The following is a 15,621-nucleotide window of genomic DNA, read 5'->3' as shown; positions in this document are numbered from 1 at the left end:
CCATGTGCAGACCTATAATCCATTATTACGGTATGAAATTATGACATTAAGGATTTAAATAGATTGTCAGGAAGCTCTTTGTGAATTTGGAAAAAAACATTTAGATTTTTTGAGTCGTGCGTTTATGTTATTAATGCTATTAGACATGCACATCCCTTGCTCAAAATTGTAAATAGGATAAAAATAAATAATAAGATCAGAAATTGACTGGGGTATTATAAGCTTTTCTTTGAGGTTGTTGGTTTGGGCTATAGGTAATGGTGTTTCATATATCTGAGTGGGTCTCCTCCAGCTCCTATCCTCAGTCATCTGGCTCTGTGTCTGTTAAATATAGCATTTTAATTATGGGTGGTATGGGAATGAGGCCTTTAATGGATGAAAAGGATGGGTTTGGATCTTTGAATGAAAAGATAACAAAATAAAAATGATCTAAACTCGGAGTACCTGTACATTTGTGTTTTAAAGATTACATCTGTGGGAGGCTGCAACTGTAAGCTTTGAATCTAATCAAGGTTACAGTAAAGAGCTGACTAAATGAGAAGAAGAGCTATCATTATTAAAGCTGCAAACTTTATGTTGGTATTCTGAAGAGCATGGATCCTGTTTTTAACTTTGAGATCAGCAAGTCTGATAAATGCTGCATGTTTTGTAGCATGAATAATAGAAAAGAACAGGTTTTGTAAATTGAGCTCAGCCTTACCGTTATCTTTGCAAGCTCTCTTGTTTTTTTTTCTTCAGCCTGAAGGATCTGATGGTTTGTTTTTTTTAAACAAAAAGTTTCCTTTTACATATTTGTCATCCTCTAACTTAATTTTAGATCCAGCAACTGCTAATGCCCAATGGCTTCCTCCATCTTGAACAGAGTTAATGTTGAAGGGTGAGGCTGTCCTTTCAATTCAATTTATTTATATAGCACCAAGTCACAACACACGTCATCTCAAGGCCCTTTACAGTTCACCAGATCATACAGTGAAATTGATTCAAAGTTTTCAATCTAAGGAAAACCAGCTGATTGCATCGACTAATATACTCGAAGACAATTCCTCTCCCTAAGCATGCTTGCAGCGAGAGTGGAGAGGAAAAACTCCCTTTTAACAGGAAGAAACCTCCAGCAGAACCAGGCTCAGTGTGAGCAGCCATCTGCCGAGCCCAACTGGGGTTCAAGGAGACCGAAGCAGACATACAGAAAGAAACAGAGATACAAAAGGCAACTGTAAAAGGTGGCCCTTTTCAGGGAACACACAGCCAGGCTGAAGAGCTTCAAGCTAGCTCCCATGTCAGAGGATAAAGAGAGCACATCCAGCCATTCACAGTCAGCGAAGCAGGACTACTCTGGAAAACAGGCAGGGCTCCAACATCTATAAACAAAGGTGTCAATGGCAGCAGCACTGCTGATATTTTTTCCAGGATGGAGTCACAGCATAACATGAACAGGCGAGGTGAAGCTACTATGAGAAAAAGCAGAGAGAGCATAGTGTTAGAGATTGAACTAGCAAATTCCGGATGAAAAAGGGGTCCCTATGTCCTCCAGCAGTCTAAGCCTGTAGCAGCATAACTATAGAGATAGCTCAGGATAACCTTAATCACTCTAACTACAAGCTTTAACAAAAGGGAAAGTTTTAAGCCTGATCTTAAAAGTAGACAGGATGTCTGCCTCACAAACTAAAACTGGTAGCTGTTTCCACAGGAGAGGAACCAATGGAGTTCCAATGGAGTTTAGTGTTGTTAGCCTGTAGAGCAGGTCACCATGACCTGTAGAGCAGGTCACTTAAGATGGCTTCTTTAATGAAACCAAAACTCTGAGTTGAGAGCTAGCACAGGAAACAGCTAACACCAGTGTGGTAAAACATTTTGTTTATTGATACTTGTGTTAAACAGTTTTTTATTGAGGAATCATATATGAAAATTGAAACATCAACAATACACATTTGTCCTCATTTATTGATACATGTGAAGCTGTGCCTGGAGTTTAAATAGTTGTGAGCCCGCAGACTGGAGCTGTTTTTTGACTGTATTGTATCATCACAAGAGCCGCGGATGATTCTTTAAATCTTACTCTGGCTTGATAGATGCTGAAGTCCACTTCTAGTTCTTCCCTAAAGTATAGTTTTCTATGTATATTGGGTTTGCTGCTGGTGTTTAGGTAACAGATCAGAGAACGAATACTTTTTCACTGTGGTTTTTACGTTTGTATTTTTCCAACTTATGGTCACAGGTCTGAAGCACTTGAGCTAAAAATCATCTTTAATTCCAGTCAGAAATCTGTTTTAAAAAGATCTTTATAGATGATTGTAGATTCTGCTCCTCTCCTAGCGTGATGTTTTCTGTTTTTATTGGTTCTGTTGTTTTTTGTTTTTTTTTCTATGCATTAATTTGAACAGTGTGGTGTATTCATCCCGTAATTTCTCTGGAGCTTCCTCTCAGATGATGAATAAGCTGCAGAGCTCTCGAAGTTGCGATTCAGTCCTAAGTATCCAGAAATAGTCACAGAAGTAATGGTGTAACCCTGTCAGGTGGCGTTATGTAAATGCAAGGTTTCTGCACAGCCTTTTTTTACTGCCTCACACAGGCTGAAGTCCTCACCTCTGAGCTGTGACTGAGTTGGAGGAAGAGAAATGTATTTGTTGATTTTATGCTGCTGTGTTGAAGGAAGCTGTCTGTTAGTTCAATGTACTTACGTTTTATGCTGAGTAAAAGAAAAAGAACAACATAGTTACATGAGGTTTTTATCTAAAGAGCAGCTTTCTATTCTCTGGATCTGCTGCTCCGAAGGACAGCAGCAGTCTTCATCTGTGGAGGAATCCTGATGCTGTCTCTGAGACAGCGAAGACAAAGCAATCGCTGCCTGATTCAGTTAAACGTGACGCAAATTTGCCGTCATTAATTCTCAGCACTGTGTAATTAATCTTGTCACCCAGTTAGCCCATTACGCCTGTCGTTTCCTCCTCTTCATGTCATAACTGGGGGCTTTAGTTCCCGACCTTCTTTTTCCTTCTGGTTTGGAGGAACTATCAGCTGCTGTTCTGTGTTTAGATTCTGCCTCATACTGATCAGAATCATCATCTATTTGCAGACAGATAACAATCGAGGAAGGAGAGCAGAGGGCTAAAGAGCTGAATGTCATGTTCATCGAGACCAGCGCCAAGACGGGTTACAACGTCAAACAGGTGAGAGTTAACCTCGGCCTTTATCGACTCATTCTGGCTGATAAATGAGAAATTATTTAACACCATAATGATTTGATCCTAATTACTAAGGTTTGCTGGTGGCTATTTTAAACCCCCGCCCCCCCAAAGAGACTCCTTAGTGATCAGGACACAGGTTTTTTTTAAAGAGCAGTGTGTCACAGTGAGCTTGTCGCAGGTATTACGCAGATATTTTTGATTTATGCCCAATATTGAAGCGTGGTCTGTGCTATGTTATTCCATGCCACAACACAAAAGGGACAATCACAAACTAGCTGTGGGTCTAGATACGGCCGAGGTGGTGAGGAAGTTGGGGCAAGTTTGTGTGACAACAGAGGGACATGTGGGCGAAAAAGAGCGGGGATCCAGGTGGAAAAAGGGTCCCAGCATTCTCACGCACCTCGCTCTTCTAGCTGGTCCATTTTCATGAGTCCTTTTCAACAATGGCGGTCATACAAACAAAACAAGCCGGTAAGGTATCAAACAAGAAATACGCATAGTGTAGAGTGGATGTAAATTTGACCAATCAGAGGCCTCTTGTCTACGGTCACCAATTTGGAAGAGATGCACCAGAGTGTCTGCAGAAGGGGTGGGGGCATATTTGCATCAACTGCGACACACATGCAGACGAACTGGTTTCTGAGTATAAATCAGCCTTTATGTTGTGGTGGAGAGATTTAACATTCATTCCTCTTTTGGATAAATAGGGATTCAATATAAATGTTAATAAAATTAAGCACCAATAAAGTGGCACGATATATCATGTCAGAGCAAAGTTTCTCATCTGGTTCCTGTAGCCTGATGAATCAAGTCTCCCATCTTATAACACCTTGGAGAAAAGTTAGGAGGAATATAAATAATCAGCAATTAAAATAACAATATACAGAAAACTGTACTGTTTACATGTATCTTCAGAGCAAAGTTTGTTTTTTTAACCTTTTTTTTGTTGTTGGAAACAAAATATGTCTTTGGAAACCTCTTTGGTGTCTGTCGTCTCCAGAAATACTACAAATTAGTGTAATTATCCTGATTCTTTTTTGCTGTTGCTTATTTTTCTGGCACTGAACAGATTAAGTCAATTTAAAGCACTTAGTTTTTCTTTTCCTAACCAGAGAGGATTTTTTTTTATTTCTTTAGTTGAGAGTCTTCAGGTGCAGATGTTTTTAAAACGCTCTGCTTCCTGGATGGTTGAATAGTCTTTCACCGCATCTCCTAAAACCTCCCTGATGTTCTGAGCAGAGCTGAAATCATTCAGAAATATCTCTAAACTCTCTGATACCAACTGTTTAAAACAGACAGCGGCTTCCAGCAGCTTTTTGGCCCGGGTCTGTGAAAGTAGCAAGAGTTTGGCTTCTGTATCCCAGCCTGTTTATTTCCGCTTCCCCTTTGAGGTGGAAACCAGTTTGCTCCCTGATGTGGTCCGACAGCGCATCAAGCATACGCCATTCTCTCCTTCTTAGTCCCTTTTTCTGCTAACTAACCTGCATTCATTACCTAAGTGCTGAAAGGATTTTATTGTATAAAGGAAAAAAGAGCTGGTCTGTTTCTACAGTAAACAAGACAATTTGTGTCTGAATCAGCTGTTGTCTTTAGAGTGAAGAACACAGGCTGTGTTGTCTGTCAGCGAATGGTGTTGATGAAATGTGCCTTGCTCATCCTGCTGCAGCACAGACAGAGGAAACATTTCTTCACCTAAAAAGACTAAAAGCTGAAGCACTGAACCGAACATCACTCTGTGTAGCCAAAACAAAGGTTACAGTCCTGCCTCCGAAGGCAGCAGTGTCTCATTGTTCGGCTGTGTCATCATTCTGCAGCCTGACGCCGTGCCAGACAACTCTAGCCTTCTTAAAATAAAACCTTTCAGAGGGAGGTTAGAAATCCCTTAACCATTCATCCCACATGTTTGAACAAATGTTGATGGAATGAATTTTATTCCATTTGTTTTAGATGCCTTAGACCTCTTGGTCAACAGTGTCTTTCTTCCTCCAGCTGTTTCGCCGCGTGGCTGCTGCTCTCCCAGGGATGGAAAGTATGCAAGAGACGAGCAAAGAAGGAAGTATCCTTTAAACACTAGAGACAGTTGCCTAGAGGTCGGAATGGAAAGCAAACTAGTCCTTTCTTTTTATTTTCAAACCCGACCTGTCTATGTCCCATTTTATTCTGTTGTAAACATTTTTTGTTGTTGTTGCTTTTATATAATAGACCAGGGCAGGGGCAGATCTAGAAAAATATTTATGGGGTGGCGAGAGGGGGGCAGGAATTTTTTAAGGGGTGGCAACATATGGCATTTATTAGCTATCACAGTTTGGTGAGAATAGTATGTACAGTAAGTGTTTCATGTGAAACAGTTCATATTAGAAATACATCGTACAATGTGATCTCACTTAATAGGAGATAGAAGAATGATTACACTACTTCTAGAGGGGCATTATCACAAGAAAGGTATTAAGGTAAGACACAGGTGCTGAGTCGCAGATGTGATTGACTGTCAGAGAGGCAGCTTTGCAGCATTTGCACAAGAAGAAACTATAGAAAGAAAAACTTACCCATCAGAGATCTATGGACTGAGCTGGAATAAAGTCAGCAGAACTACACAGTAGAAATAAATGGGTCAAGGCACCCGAACAAGGTACCGGACATCCATGTACTCTGAACACACATTTACCCCATTTTTTCCTCAGGAACTTGGCATACAGCAGTTATGGCAACATGAAAAGGACATTTCATGCATGTAAATATGCTGTAGATAGAGCTGTTGTATCAACAAATCAACAAAAAGGCAGGTACTGTATGTTACATCAAAATCTCCACAAATCTGAAAAGAAGCAATATAAAAAAATTCATTTTGCTTCCAGTCTGAAAAAGTACAAAACATTTTGTGAGTAGGTTCATACGGGTCATTTCTGGATAGTTTCATACTATGTATACAAAAAAAGAAACAACGCTGCTTCATATTAAGCAGGATTTACACCAGTATTACATTTTTAACTTTACTTTTAACACTTTTGGTTTTATAAAGGAAATATCAGATTTTCTCAGGTGCCAAAACAAAATGTAACATCTCTGTAAAGGCTTACCAGAGAGCATAACATAAAGTTGACATGACTATAACAGCTGAATGCGGTGATTTCCATGTTGCTCAGCAAAATGCTTCACAAATTTATTTAGATCCAATGCCTTTGTGCGTTGGGGATTTGAGTACAACCAAACTTGATAGTCTCTTTTCTGTCTTAGTTGACCGCAAATATGTCTTTATGAGGCTGAGACGTCAGGCCTAACTAACATCATAGTTAGAGAAATAACGTTCTGCAACCTGATTTTTATCATCTCAAAATCAGCATTGCAGCTATGCTAGCAACATTGTGCTTTCATTATGATTTCATTTCTCGATAGATAGTTAAACAGTTTTTACCTGTTTCATCCCGTGTCTCCTCTCCCCATGACTCCTGGCTCCCTCGCTTTGCCCCACTCGGTTTTCAAAACAATCAGTCTCAGTCGCTCTTGCGTCATCTCGTGCTGCATTCACTGCAGTCCGACATTGGAAATTAGTGGTCGTAATTCTCAAATTTTACATAATTTATAAGCCTCGCCACCCGTGCCGCTAACTAGGGTGGCAGCAGGGGTGGCAAGGCTTTCATTTAGGGAGGCATTTGCCACCCTATGCCACCCCAGTAGATCTGCCTATGTACCAGAGGTAACCAATTAGAAATCAGCGGGGTCCAAATAAAGAAAATTATCATCCAGTAAAGGTCCGGAGACATTTTTAATTATAATCTGTTGCTTTAAACAGAATTTAACACTGAAATAAAGTGAGGTGTTTACACATCCATGTTATACATTGAATTTTTTAATAAAAAAAGAAAATGTTTCCATTTTAAAATATAAAGAGTTTTCTGAAGTAGAGAACAACAATCCTTCACTTTGGTATGTAGACAATTTCCTGACTCACATTTTTCATAAAACACCTGAACTGACCGTTTGTTGTTTTTTTCTTTCTTTTTTCTGTCTTAATGAGAGCAGTGGGCTTTAGGCTGCCCTACAAGGCTTTAAACCTGGGTTTAAATGGCGACCTAGCCATTCTAAAGCACATATCAAGGTGCTCATTTTAAGCCTGGATCCATATTTATTTTTTGATTATGTTCATGGTGGAGAATCCTGCTTCACAGCAGCAGGTTGAGCCAAACATACTCAAAATGTGCCGGGTCATCTTTTCACCATCTTTCTCTGCTATCTTTTTCTCATCGTCTTTTCCTTCTTTCCCATCGCCCATCTTGCCACATGTTTGCCTGCTGTTTCTAAAAGTAGCAGCAGCAGCAATCCAGACTGACAGCAGCTCATTGGCTAATTTATATAATGTGCAACCATATTAACAGGAGAAGCGGCGCAATGAAGTTAGACACTCTCATCAGACATCATAAACTAATTCATAAATATTTTAAATCAGGTTTGGTCCGGATAACCCAGGAGGTGGGTCTGGATCCGGACCGCGGTCCGCTAATCCGTGACCTCTGTGATAGACCAACAAAAATTACCAAAAAACCGTAAGATGAAAGGAAGAAGGTCTTATTTTATCCACAGACAGTAATCTGAATTGTTTTGATTAAGGTGTAAACTTTGATTAGACCATGAATGTGCTTGTGGGTATTTTGCTCCCTTAAATGTATGTATCCCTTGAATCTGCACTAGACTTGCTGCAGAGAGGCATTCTCACAGCATGCTGCTGCCACCACCTTGTTTTACTGTGGGGATGTAAACATTTTTTAGTTTGGAGCTCATCTAGTCTTCCTTTTGAAGGCCTAAAGGTTAACCTTCCATCTTTGACTAGAGCATCTGCTTCCACCTTTTTGCTGTGGAGGTGGGTAAAGTCTCCAAAACTTATGCTCAAGTAAAAGTAAGAAATAAGATACCCAGAAGAATTAGTCAAGATAGAGTAAAAACATATTTTTACTCAACTTCTGAGTAAAAGCAAATTATATTTAAAAGGATAAAGACAGAAATATGAAGTTATGTACAACATATTTAAAAGACTAAATAAAAAATTGATACAATAATAAAATAGCTAATTCAGACAGAACAAACCTCTGAAAATGAATTATCAGAGTAAAAATGGAGGAGCAAAAAGTGAGAAATTTACTTTAAAATGAATCGTTTTCATTTGTCTGTCAGGATGGAAGTAACATTTCTTATAAATAATCGGTCCTCTCATTATCAACGATTGCAGTCTTTCCCCTTTCAAACCTAGAGGTACGGCGCACAACTACTTTGGTAAAATGTGTAGTTTACTTCCTGGTTCCTGAGCCAATCATAGGAGAGTTCCCAGGGTTGCTAAAACAGAACAAAAGGATCAGCTGTCTTCAAACATGGCAGTTAGAAAGATAAGTGAAACAGAATCATCTGAACAAAACCTTTGAAACTTCCTGTGGCTGAATCATCTTTTCTTGTTATCTTGGATTTAGCTATCTCGACTTAGTAAACCCTGTATTGTTCCAACTTGAAACGCTCAGTTTCATTGTTACATAATGCATAACCAGTAAGTTAGAACAGCGCAAATGAAATATCCACTTTTAACTGTATGTTTATCTTATCTCTAAATAGCTTCATAACTTACAAAATATAACTTCTGTACACTCAAGAAATAAATAGTGTGTCTGTCTGGTACATTTATGGTTAAAAAAACTCTCTAATTATTGTATAGAAGTTAATGAAGGTGATTAGAGTGGCCAGAAAATATAGCCAAATAAGCATAGTAATACTTCTTGATGACATTACTAAAGAAAAAGAAAATAGTACAGTGCTGTAAACCTTCTCCTTAAAGTACATTTTGTTAAAAAAGTTACTCAATTGAGTGTAACTTAGTAATTATAACTAGTTACTAGTCAAATCTGCCTGTATCATTCCAGTGTCCTGTGGTTTTTCTCTTCCATTAAAACGATTTGGTAAAACAACTACTATAATACTGAGTAAATTATCTTATCATTTGATATGTTATTTAAAAGATATTTAATTTAAAAAACAACATAACAATGTGACAAATTCTAGTATAAAGAGCAAAATAGAAACTATACAAAATAACTTATTCGTTATACAGAAGAAACTTTTTTCTTCATATTTTTCTTTTAAATAAAAACCAATATTTACAGGAGGTCATCTATATTTGTTACTGCATACTTGATCTCCAAATGGCTCATCGATTGAAAATAACAGAAAAAAAAATGGCTGTTCATGCAACATTTCTCATTTTTAACATAAATGTACGTGTATTTGATCCATTTCTGGTTAAAACTAGTCGGTTTAAAACAAAAAATTGGTTTTCAAGTTTCAAGTATCACTATCGTAATGGATATAATTCATTTTTAAATCCTTTGATTAGATTATTTTGGGGGGAATTAATAAATTATTATAAAAATAAATTAACATATTACCTAATTAACAATAAATAGATTAGTCTTTACTTTATGCCTACCTTGAGCCGACCCAAACGTGGGCGCCATCCCAGCAGGTCTGTACCCTGTATAATAACCAGTCCAGTCATGCAGGTGGACTCTGTTTACCTGTTCTGAGACTGCTAAGGGGAATTGGTGACACTGGATTTTATTTGGGATAGCAGAGTATTATTTGCTTGCATTAAAACTCATGCATCCCTTTTATTTCCCTTTATTTACTTGTATTACATATATTTGTGATGCTCTACAATGTTAAAAAGAATATATTAAGGCTTATGATTGTAAGGAAATAAATCTGAAAAGCTTCAGGAGTTTAAATACCATAACGAAGCACCGTCGATGACCTGACAGACTGGGATATGCTGGCTGCTGTCTGTTTAATGATATGCCAGCCACCTGTCTAATGAAACGCCTTGTTAGGAAAAACCCTCCTGTTAGCTGTCAGCTCTGAGGTCTAACATGTTAGACTGTTTGCGCACTCTGCCGCAGGCGAGCAGGTTTGGCCATTTAAACCAGAGTCTGTCCTATAAACAAAACCTTTGTTACTTCGATGGACGAAGTCTGAACATGTCCTGTTCGGGTGCAGAATACCCAAAGCTAAACTAACTCTGCTTTTTAAGGAGAGTTAATATGCAAAATATGCTTTTAGTGGGTAATAGAAGTTAAAAAGGTGAATATTTTAATATTTTATTGGAGACAAATGGAGCAGCGGAGACATTTTTCTGCCTTATTTTCCTCTGTGACTAAAAGAGAACCCTCCGGCTCTCTTGGATCCACTCCTGCACCTCCTTTGATTTTTATACAGCTTATTTAGTTAGTTAACACATTTAATGCAATATATTTATTCATTTTTCAATGAAACACACGATATATGTAAAACCAGATTAGAGATAATGATAAGCAGGGCAAGCTGTAAAAATCTACTAGATTTAGGGTTTATTCATATTCCTGTGGGGGGAAAAAATTCACCTTTTTTTGGTATACATTTTTATTATTTCTGTCAAACACACTGCAAACACTGGGGTCTAATTATGTAATATCTTCTTAATGCAAGTGTATTTTCATGTATTTTCCCTTGAGTTTAGCAAGCAATTAAGACAATATATCAATAAAATAAGATGAATGCCTCCTTAATGCTGCAGCTTTATAGCTTAGCATTATTTTGGTAATCAGTTATTCTATTGCTGATTCTAAATAATAGTTAGGTAATCAGATTTTAACATTTTAACTGCATTTACTTCTTCCTATACTTGCAGCTAAAGACGTTCTTACATCAGCATGTGAGAAGTAGGGGTGGGTATTGCCAAAGGAGTCACGATTCGATTCGAATCACGATTCACAGGCCACGATGCGATTCTGTCACGATGCATCACGATACTTGAATTATTGCGATGCATTGCAATATTTTCTCCTCCATGTTTTGTTTTTTAATGACACGGCGCAGTAGAAATGCTTGTGACACAAGGCAGTGTGCATCAACACATCAGCAGCGACATCTACTGGACTGGAAGTTGTATTACACTTGTTTTTGGCTGATGTTCGCCAACCATTCATGCAATTTTGTTTACTCATTTTTTAAAATTAATAATCGATACTTGGCGTCAAGAATCGATGCAGTAGATCATGAAAATTAGAATCACGATGCGTCATCATGACGATTATTTTGCACACCCCTAGTGAGAAGCTCGTTGTGCTTTGCTTAACATCACTGCAACACCAGCTGCCTATGTAGTGGAAAACATCAAAAGCAAAATATTGTCTAAATAGTATGTAGCTATTGTAATGTTGAAATTACTGCTCTGTGTATGGGGGCAAAATTGAGACAAAAATGATCCAAGACACTGTTATGCTCCACGGCCGCATTGGGTGGACCGATTTTCATTCAGCAGCTAAACGTGCGTATTTTACTCTGCATGCATTGAACATTCCACATGTAAAATTCAGTGACCACAAGCACAGTTGAGTTGCATGAAGCTGAAACTCCACCCATGTTTAATTTTGGCCAGTGAGGTGGGTACCAGATCTGTTCGGGTCCTGCACATGCCAGTGACGCTACGCTACATGATTGGCTAAACGTTGCCACATGATGTAAACCATAGTGGTTGCCCTGAAAACGATAATACCATCACGCAGCATCCGTTAGCATTTCTAATGACCGATGAAGTTATACCTGGTCGATAACAAAACTGAAAAAAATCTGTTTATGGTGAACAAAGTAACTGCAAGGCAATGATATAAAGGGCGAGAGCTGGGTAGCGCTGTAGCTATCTGTGCTCAGTAGCTAACAGGTTAGCCTCTCTTAGCTCGGTCAGTTAGCCATATTAAGCTACACTAATTTTGAATTTGTATTAACAACAGCCGTTGTTTTTATTATGTCTAAAATCTCTACAAAAAGCCATTTTTTACGATGTTCTTTGTCCTGCCCTCAGATCTTAATTAAAAGAATAAAAATAAACCGTGACTTTTTGTGTCAATGGCAGAGCTCAGTCTGTCCGAAAAGGCGGTATTTTCTCTACTCTAGTAGACTCTAAAAGAGATTCTATCCTTAAGAAGCGGAGTGGAGTTGCCATATGTTGACGTCATGAGAAGAGGCAGGGCCCTGAGCAGATCTGGTACCTGCAATGTCACCATCTTACCATTAACATTAGTGCTGTGCTTGTTTCCGCATATTAATTCATGGCATAACATAAAATGTGCTGGCACTGAATATATTAGTGGGCAGTTTACCATATTTAGCGGTTGGAGTGATTGTTTCACAATGTTTAGCAGGTAATCAGCCTCCTAGATCCTTCAGTTTGGCTCTGTTGTTACCCCTCTTTTTCCTGAATCTTCCTATTGGGTCTTAACAACAAAAACATAAGGAAAACCTAACGTACATTGTTCCTTATGTTTAACTTTTGGATCGGCTTGGGAAGAAGATACATTTTTGGAAAAAGCCCAAGAAGCACTGAAAAAGGAATCCATTTTGATTTATTTTGAAGCTCTCTGCTTGGATTGTGAGTCAACAGCTGAAATTAAAGAGGATTATATCTTAAAAACAAAAGCAGCACAAATGACTGCAACATTTAATTTCCCTTTGGCATTTATAAAGTATTTTGGACTCTGAATGACAGTTAAAACTCCACAAATCTATACTAAGGCAGTAACCATTCAGTCTGTTTGTCGAGTTTTTTCCCCGTGGGTTGAGTGTCGGCTTCAGGCAGCTCTGCTGTGCTTGTGGTCACTGAATTATGCGGGTGCAACGTTCGATGCGCTCGTGTAGAGTAAAATACGCCCGGTTAGGTTTATATAGGTTTATATAACCTCGTGGTGAATAATAATAGGTGGCCCCAATGCGCCTCTGGAGCATAATTTTTGATCATGCTTTACATTTGTCTTAGTCCTATCGCCACTTCTGAGGGGGTTGGTCTTCTAATTCATTCTTTAGGTTGTGACATTATTTGTTATTTTAAAAGTCTTTCCTTTTTGTGTGTTTGTTTCCTTTCTGTACATTTAAGTGTAAAACCCTAAAAACTGCAGAAATGTGGGAAGAATTGATAACAGCATGGTAGCCCCGTGTGTTTTTGGACATGCTGTACTGTGGTGAATTTCAATTTAGAAAAGATGAACATGAACTCCTTATGAATTAGGACTGTCTGGTCGGGGAGACTCACAGTGAGCATTAGGTGCACTGATATTGCTTTGAGTCTTAATGTGTCTAGAGCGTAAACGAGAAAACTATTATTAGATTTACATCTTTACATCCAAATGAAACAATAAAATGTTTGTTGCTGCAGAGCTGTGATGCACAGTTGATCAGCACTGTGCGTCATCCATCCTTCGGTCATCTTCCTCTAAATCAACAATCACTCTGCCAGTCATCCTGTTCTGATACTGCTCCTCCCTGGGTGCAGCAGTCCTTCATAATCCTCAACTCCACAGAGCAGAGTTGCATCTCTATGGAAACGGAGTTAGAAAATTGCCAGTGGATGTACCGTGTGCATACTGCACTGTCATTACTCCTTCACTTTTAAAGAGTCTCCTGTTGTCCTGAGGAACACGGCAGCATTTATCTGCTTAAATCAGGCAGACTGTGGTGCATCATGGGAATGCTTCTGCAGCGCTGGCATTATTTACTGCAGCAGACTTTGTAAATCAGAGTTTTCATCTATGGAGATTAACCTTTTTATTTGTTGCAGACAGCAGTAAATTTCGTCCTGTTTTATTTTTTTATTTTTATTTTGGTTGTATTAGTGGACGTAGGCGCAGGCTGTGTGAGCTGATGGTGCAGTGATGGATGACTGGTGATGACAGTTTCTCAGCAGTGATGTGTCTCTGCTGACAGTCGCTCAGTGGAGCAGCTCCATGGGTTCGCACTGGGAGAGAGAAACAAACATACATGAGGGGAAGGGAAGCTTTAGAGCATGTTTACGATTCCAAAGAGGAGGTTTTATGGAGTGGAACGCATGGAGAGACCTAAACAGTCCGCTCCTTGTTCCCTGTAATTATTCCTGTTACACTGAAGATAGGAAGGGAGCACCTCATGATAGATGTCCAGGCCTGAAGGTTTCCGTTTTCCGCTCTACTTAGGAAAACAATCTCCTACCTAATTGTTGCTTGTCATCTCCTCTGCAGGCAGGCATGTTAATCATCAAATCATCAGGAGAACCTAAAACAGAATAAATCTCACATAATAAGGTTGGCCTAAAAGCCCTGTTAGAATATAAACATTTAACTCCTTAATGATTTTTAGAGACGACTCCGACTTGACCCTTAAAGTTTTAATACTTTAAAAGGACCTGATGAGAACTTCCTTTTCAGAGTTTGCCTCAAGTGAAGGTAGATAAATACATGTAAAGCACTTTGTGTGGTTGGAAAATAATACAGCGCACAGAATGCTGGTCAGAGCTGATGGGACAATTACTGCCCTACAAAAAATGGAAATTTAGATGTGTCATTTTGTTCTTAAAATAACTGAATTTGTTTGATTGAGGAGGTAAAAGAGACATTTTGCCAATGAAGCAAGACAATTTACACTTAAAATAAGAAACAATTATTGCATTGTCTTATTCCAAGTCCATATTATCTAATTATTTTATTTTAACAGTGAAAATACTCATGCCATTGGCAAATTATCTAATATTACCTGCTCAAATTAGGGGTAAATACAATTAATTTAGGAAATTTTAACTTATTTCTAGATTGTTTTTCCAAGTGTGACATTAAATTTAGGGATAGCCTAGAAATAAACTGATTAGAATGTCTAAAGACTAGGGATGGTTGGAGGTTTACCTTTCAGAAAACCTGACAGCTAAAGTTAAAGGACAAAACGAATATTTCTGATCAAAGCAATATATTAGGATTGCATAGTCAAAGTCTGTTTAATCTAATCTGTCACAAAACAGTTTCTACACAGCATTGACTTATAGTAGCAGTTGGTAACTTTTAAAAATATAAAACACTACCACCATATTCTGAATGCTGAATATCAGACAGATAATCGTTTTTACCACAATCTTACCATCGTTCATCAAAAGCAGATAGTTGATGTTATCGTCACAACCTGATGTTTCCAGAGAAATGTGTGAAAGCTGCGTATCAGCAGCCCTGCTAGCTAGCCTGTGTTTACGGCTCATCTGCAAGGAGGGACTGTTCAAATGTTCAGGGTTAGTCCTTTTTTATTCTGCATTCCAAAAAATATATATATTTTAACCATGTATACTTTAAAAATATTGCACCAATTTCTTTTTGTAATCTGTGATGGAAAAAAAAAAAATCCAATAAAGCGGGGTTTGTGCTTGAATTGGAACAATATGTGGAAAAAGCATTTCCATGCAAAGCAGCTTGACTCTCAGTTTTCCTTTCAGTTTGACGTATTAGTCTTCCTTAGGATCTGGAGAAAGCAGTTTAATCACACCAGATCGTTCCTCTGGGATTTAAGTTTGAACCTAAATGCAAAAGCAGCAAATAATGGTGCAGCTTCTCCTCCGCAGTTCAGACTGCACAGTAAATAA

At 38.4% G+C, this 15,621-nt stretch overlaps 1 protein-coding gene across 2 annotated transcripts in view; it reads left to right on the top strand.

Moving 5' to 3' along the window:
- rab6ba (RAB6B, member RAS oncogene family a) overlaps nt 1-15,621 on the top strand; it is a 93,024-nt gene that overhangs the window by 72,393 nt on the left and 5,010 nt on the right. For both annotated transcript variants that reach the window (XM_038304253.1, XM_038304263.1), the window contains exons 6-7: nt 3,074-3,167; nt 5,175-5,241. In XM_038304253.1, the coding sequence (XP_038160181.1) occupies nt 3,074-3,167; nt 5,175-5,241 (161 nt within the window). The remainder of the gene's footprint in view (nt 1-3,073; nt 3,168-5,174; nt 5,242-15,621) is intronic.

This window comes from Cyprinodon tularosa, unplaced genomic scaffold (assembly GCF_016077235.1).
Source record: "Cyprinodon tularosa strain WSP-4 unplaced genomic scaffold, ASM1607723v1 ctg114, whole genome shotgun sequence".
Taxonomy (NCBI): Eukaryota; Metazoa; Chordata; class Actinopteri; order Cyprinodontiformes; family Cyprinodontidae; genus Cyprinodon; species Cyprinodon tularosa.
Note: the sequence above shows the minus strand (reverse complement) of the source record. Positions and strands in the feature narration are given on the sequence as shown.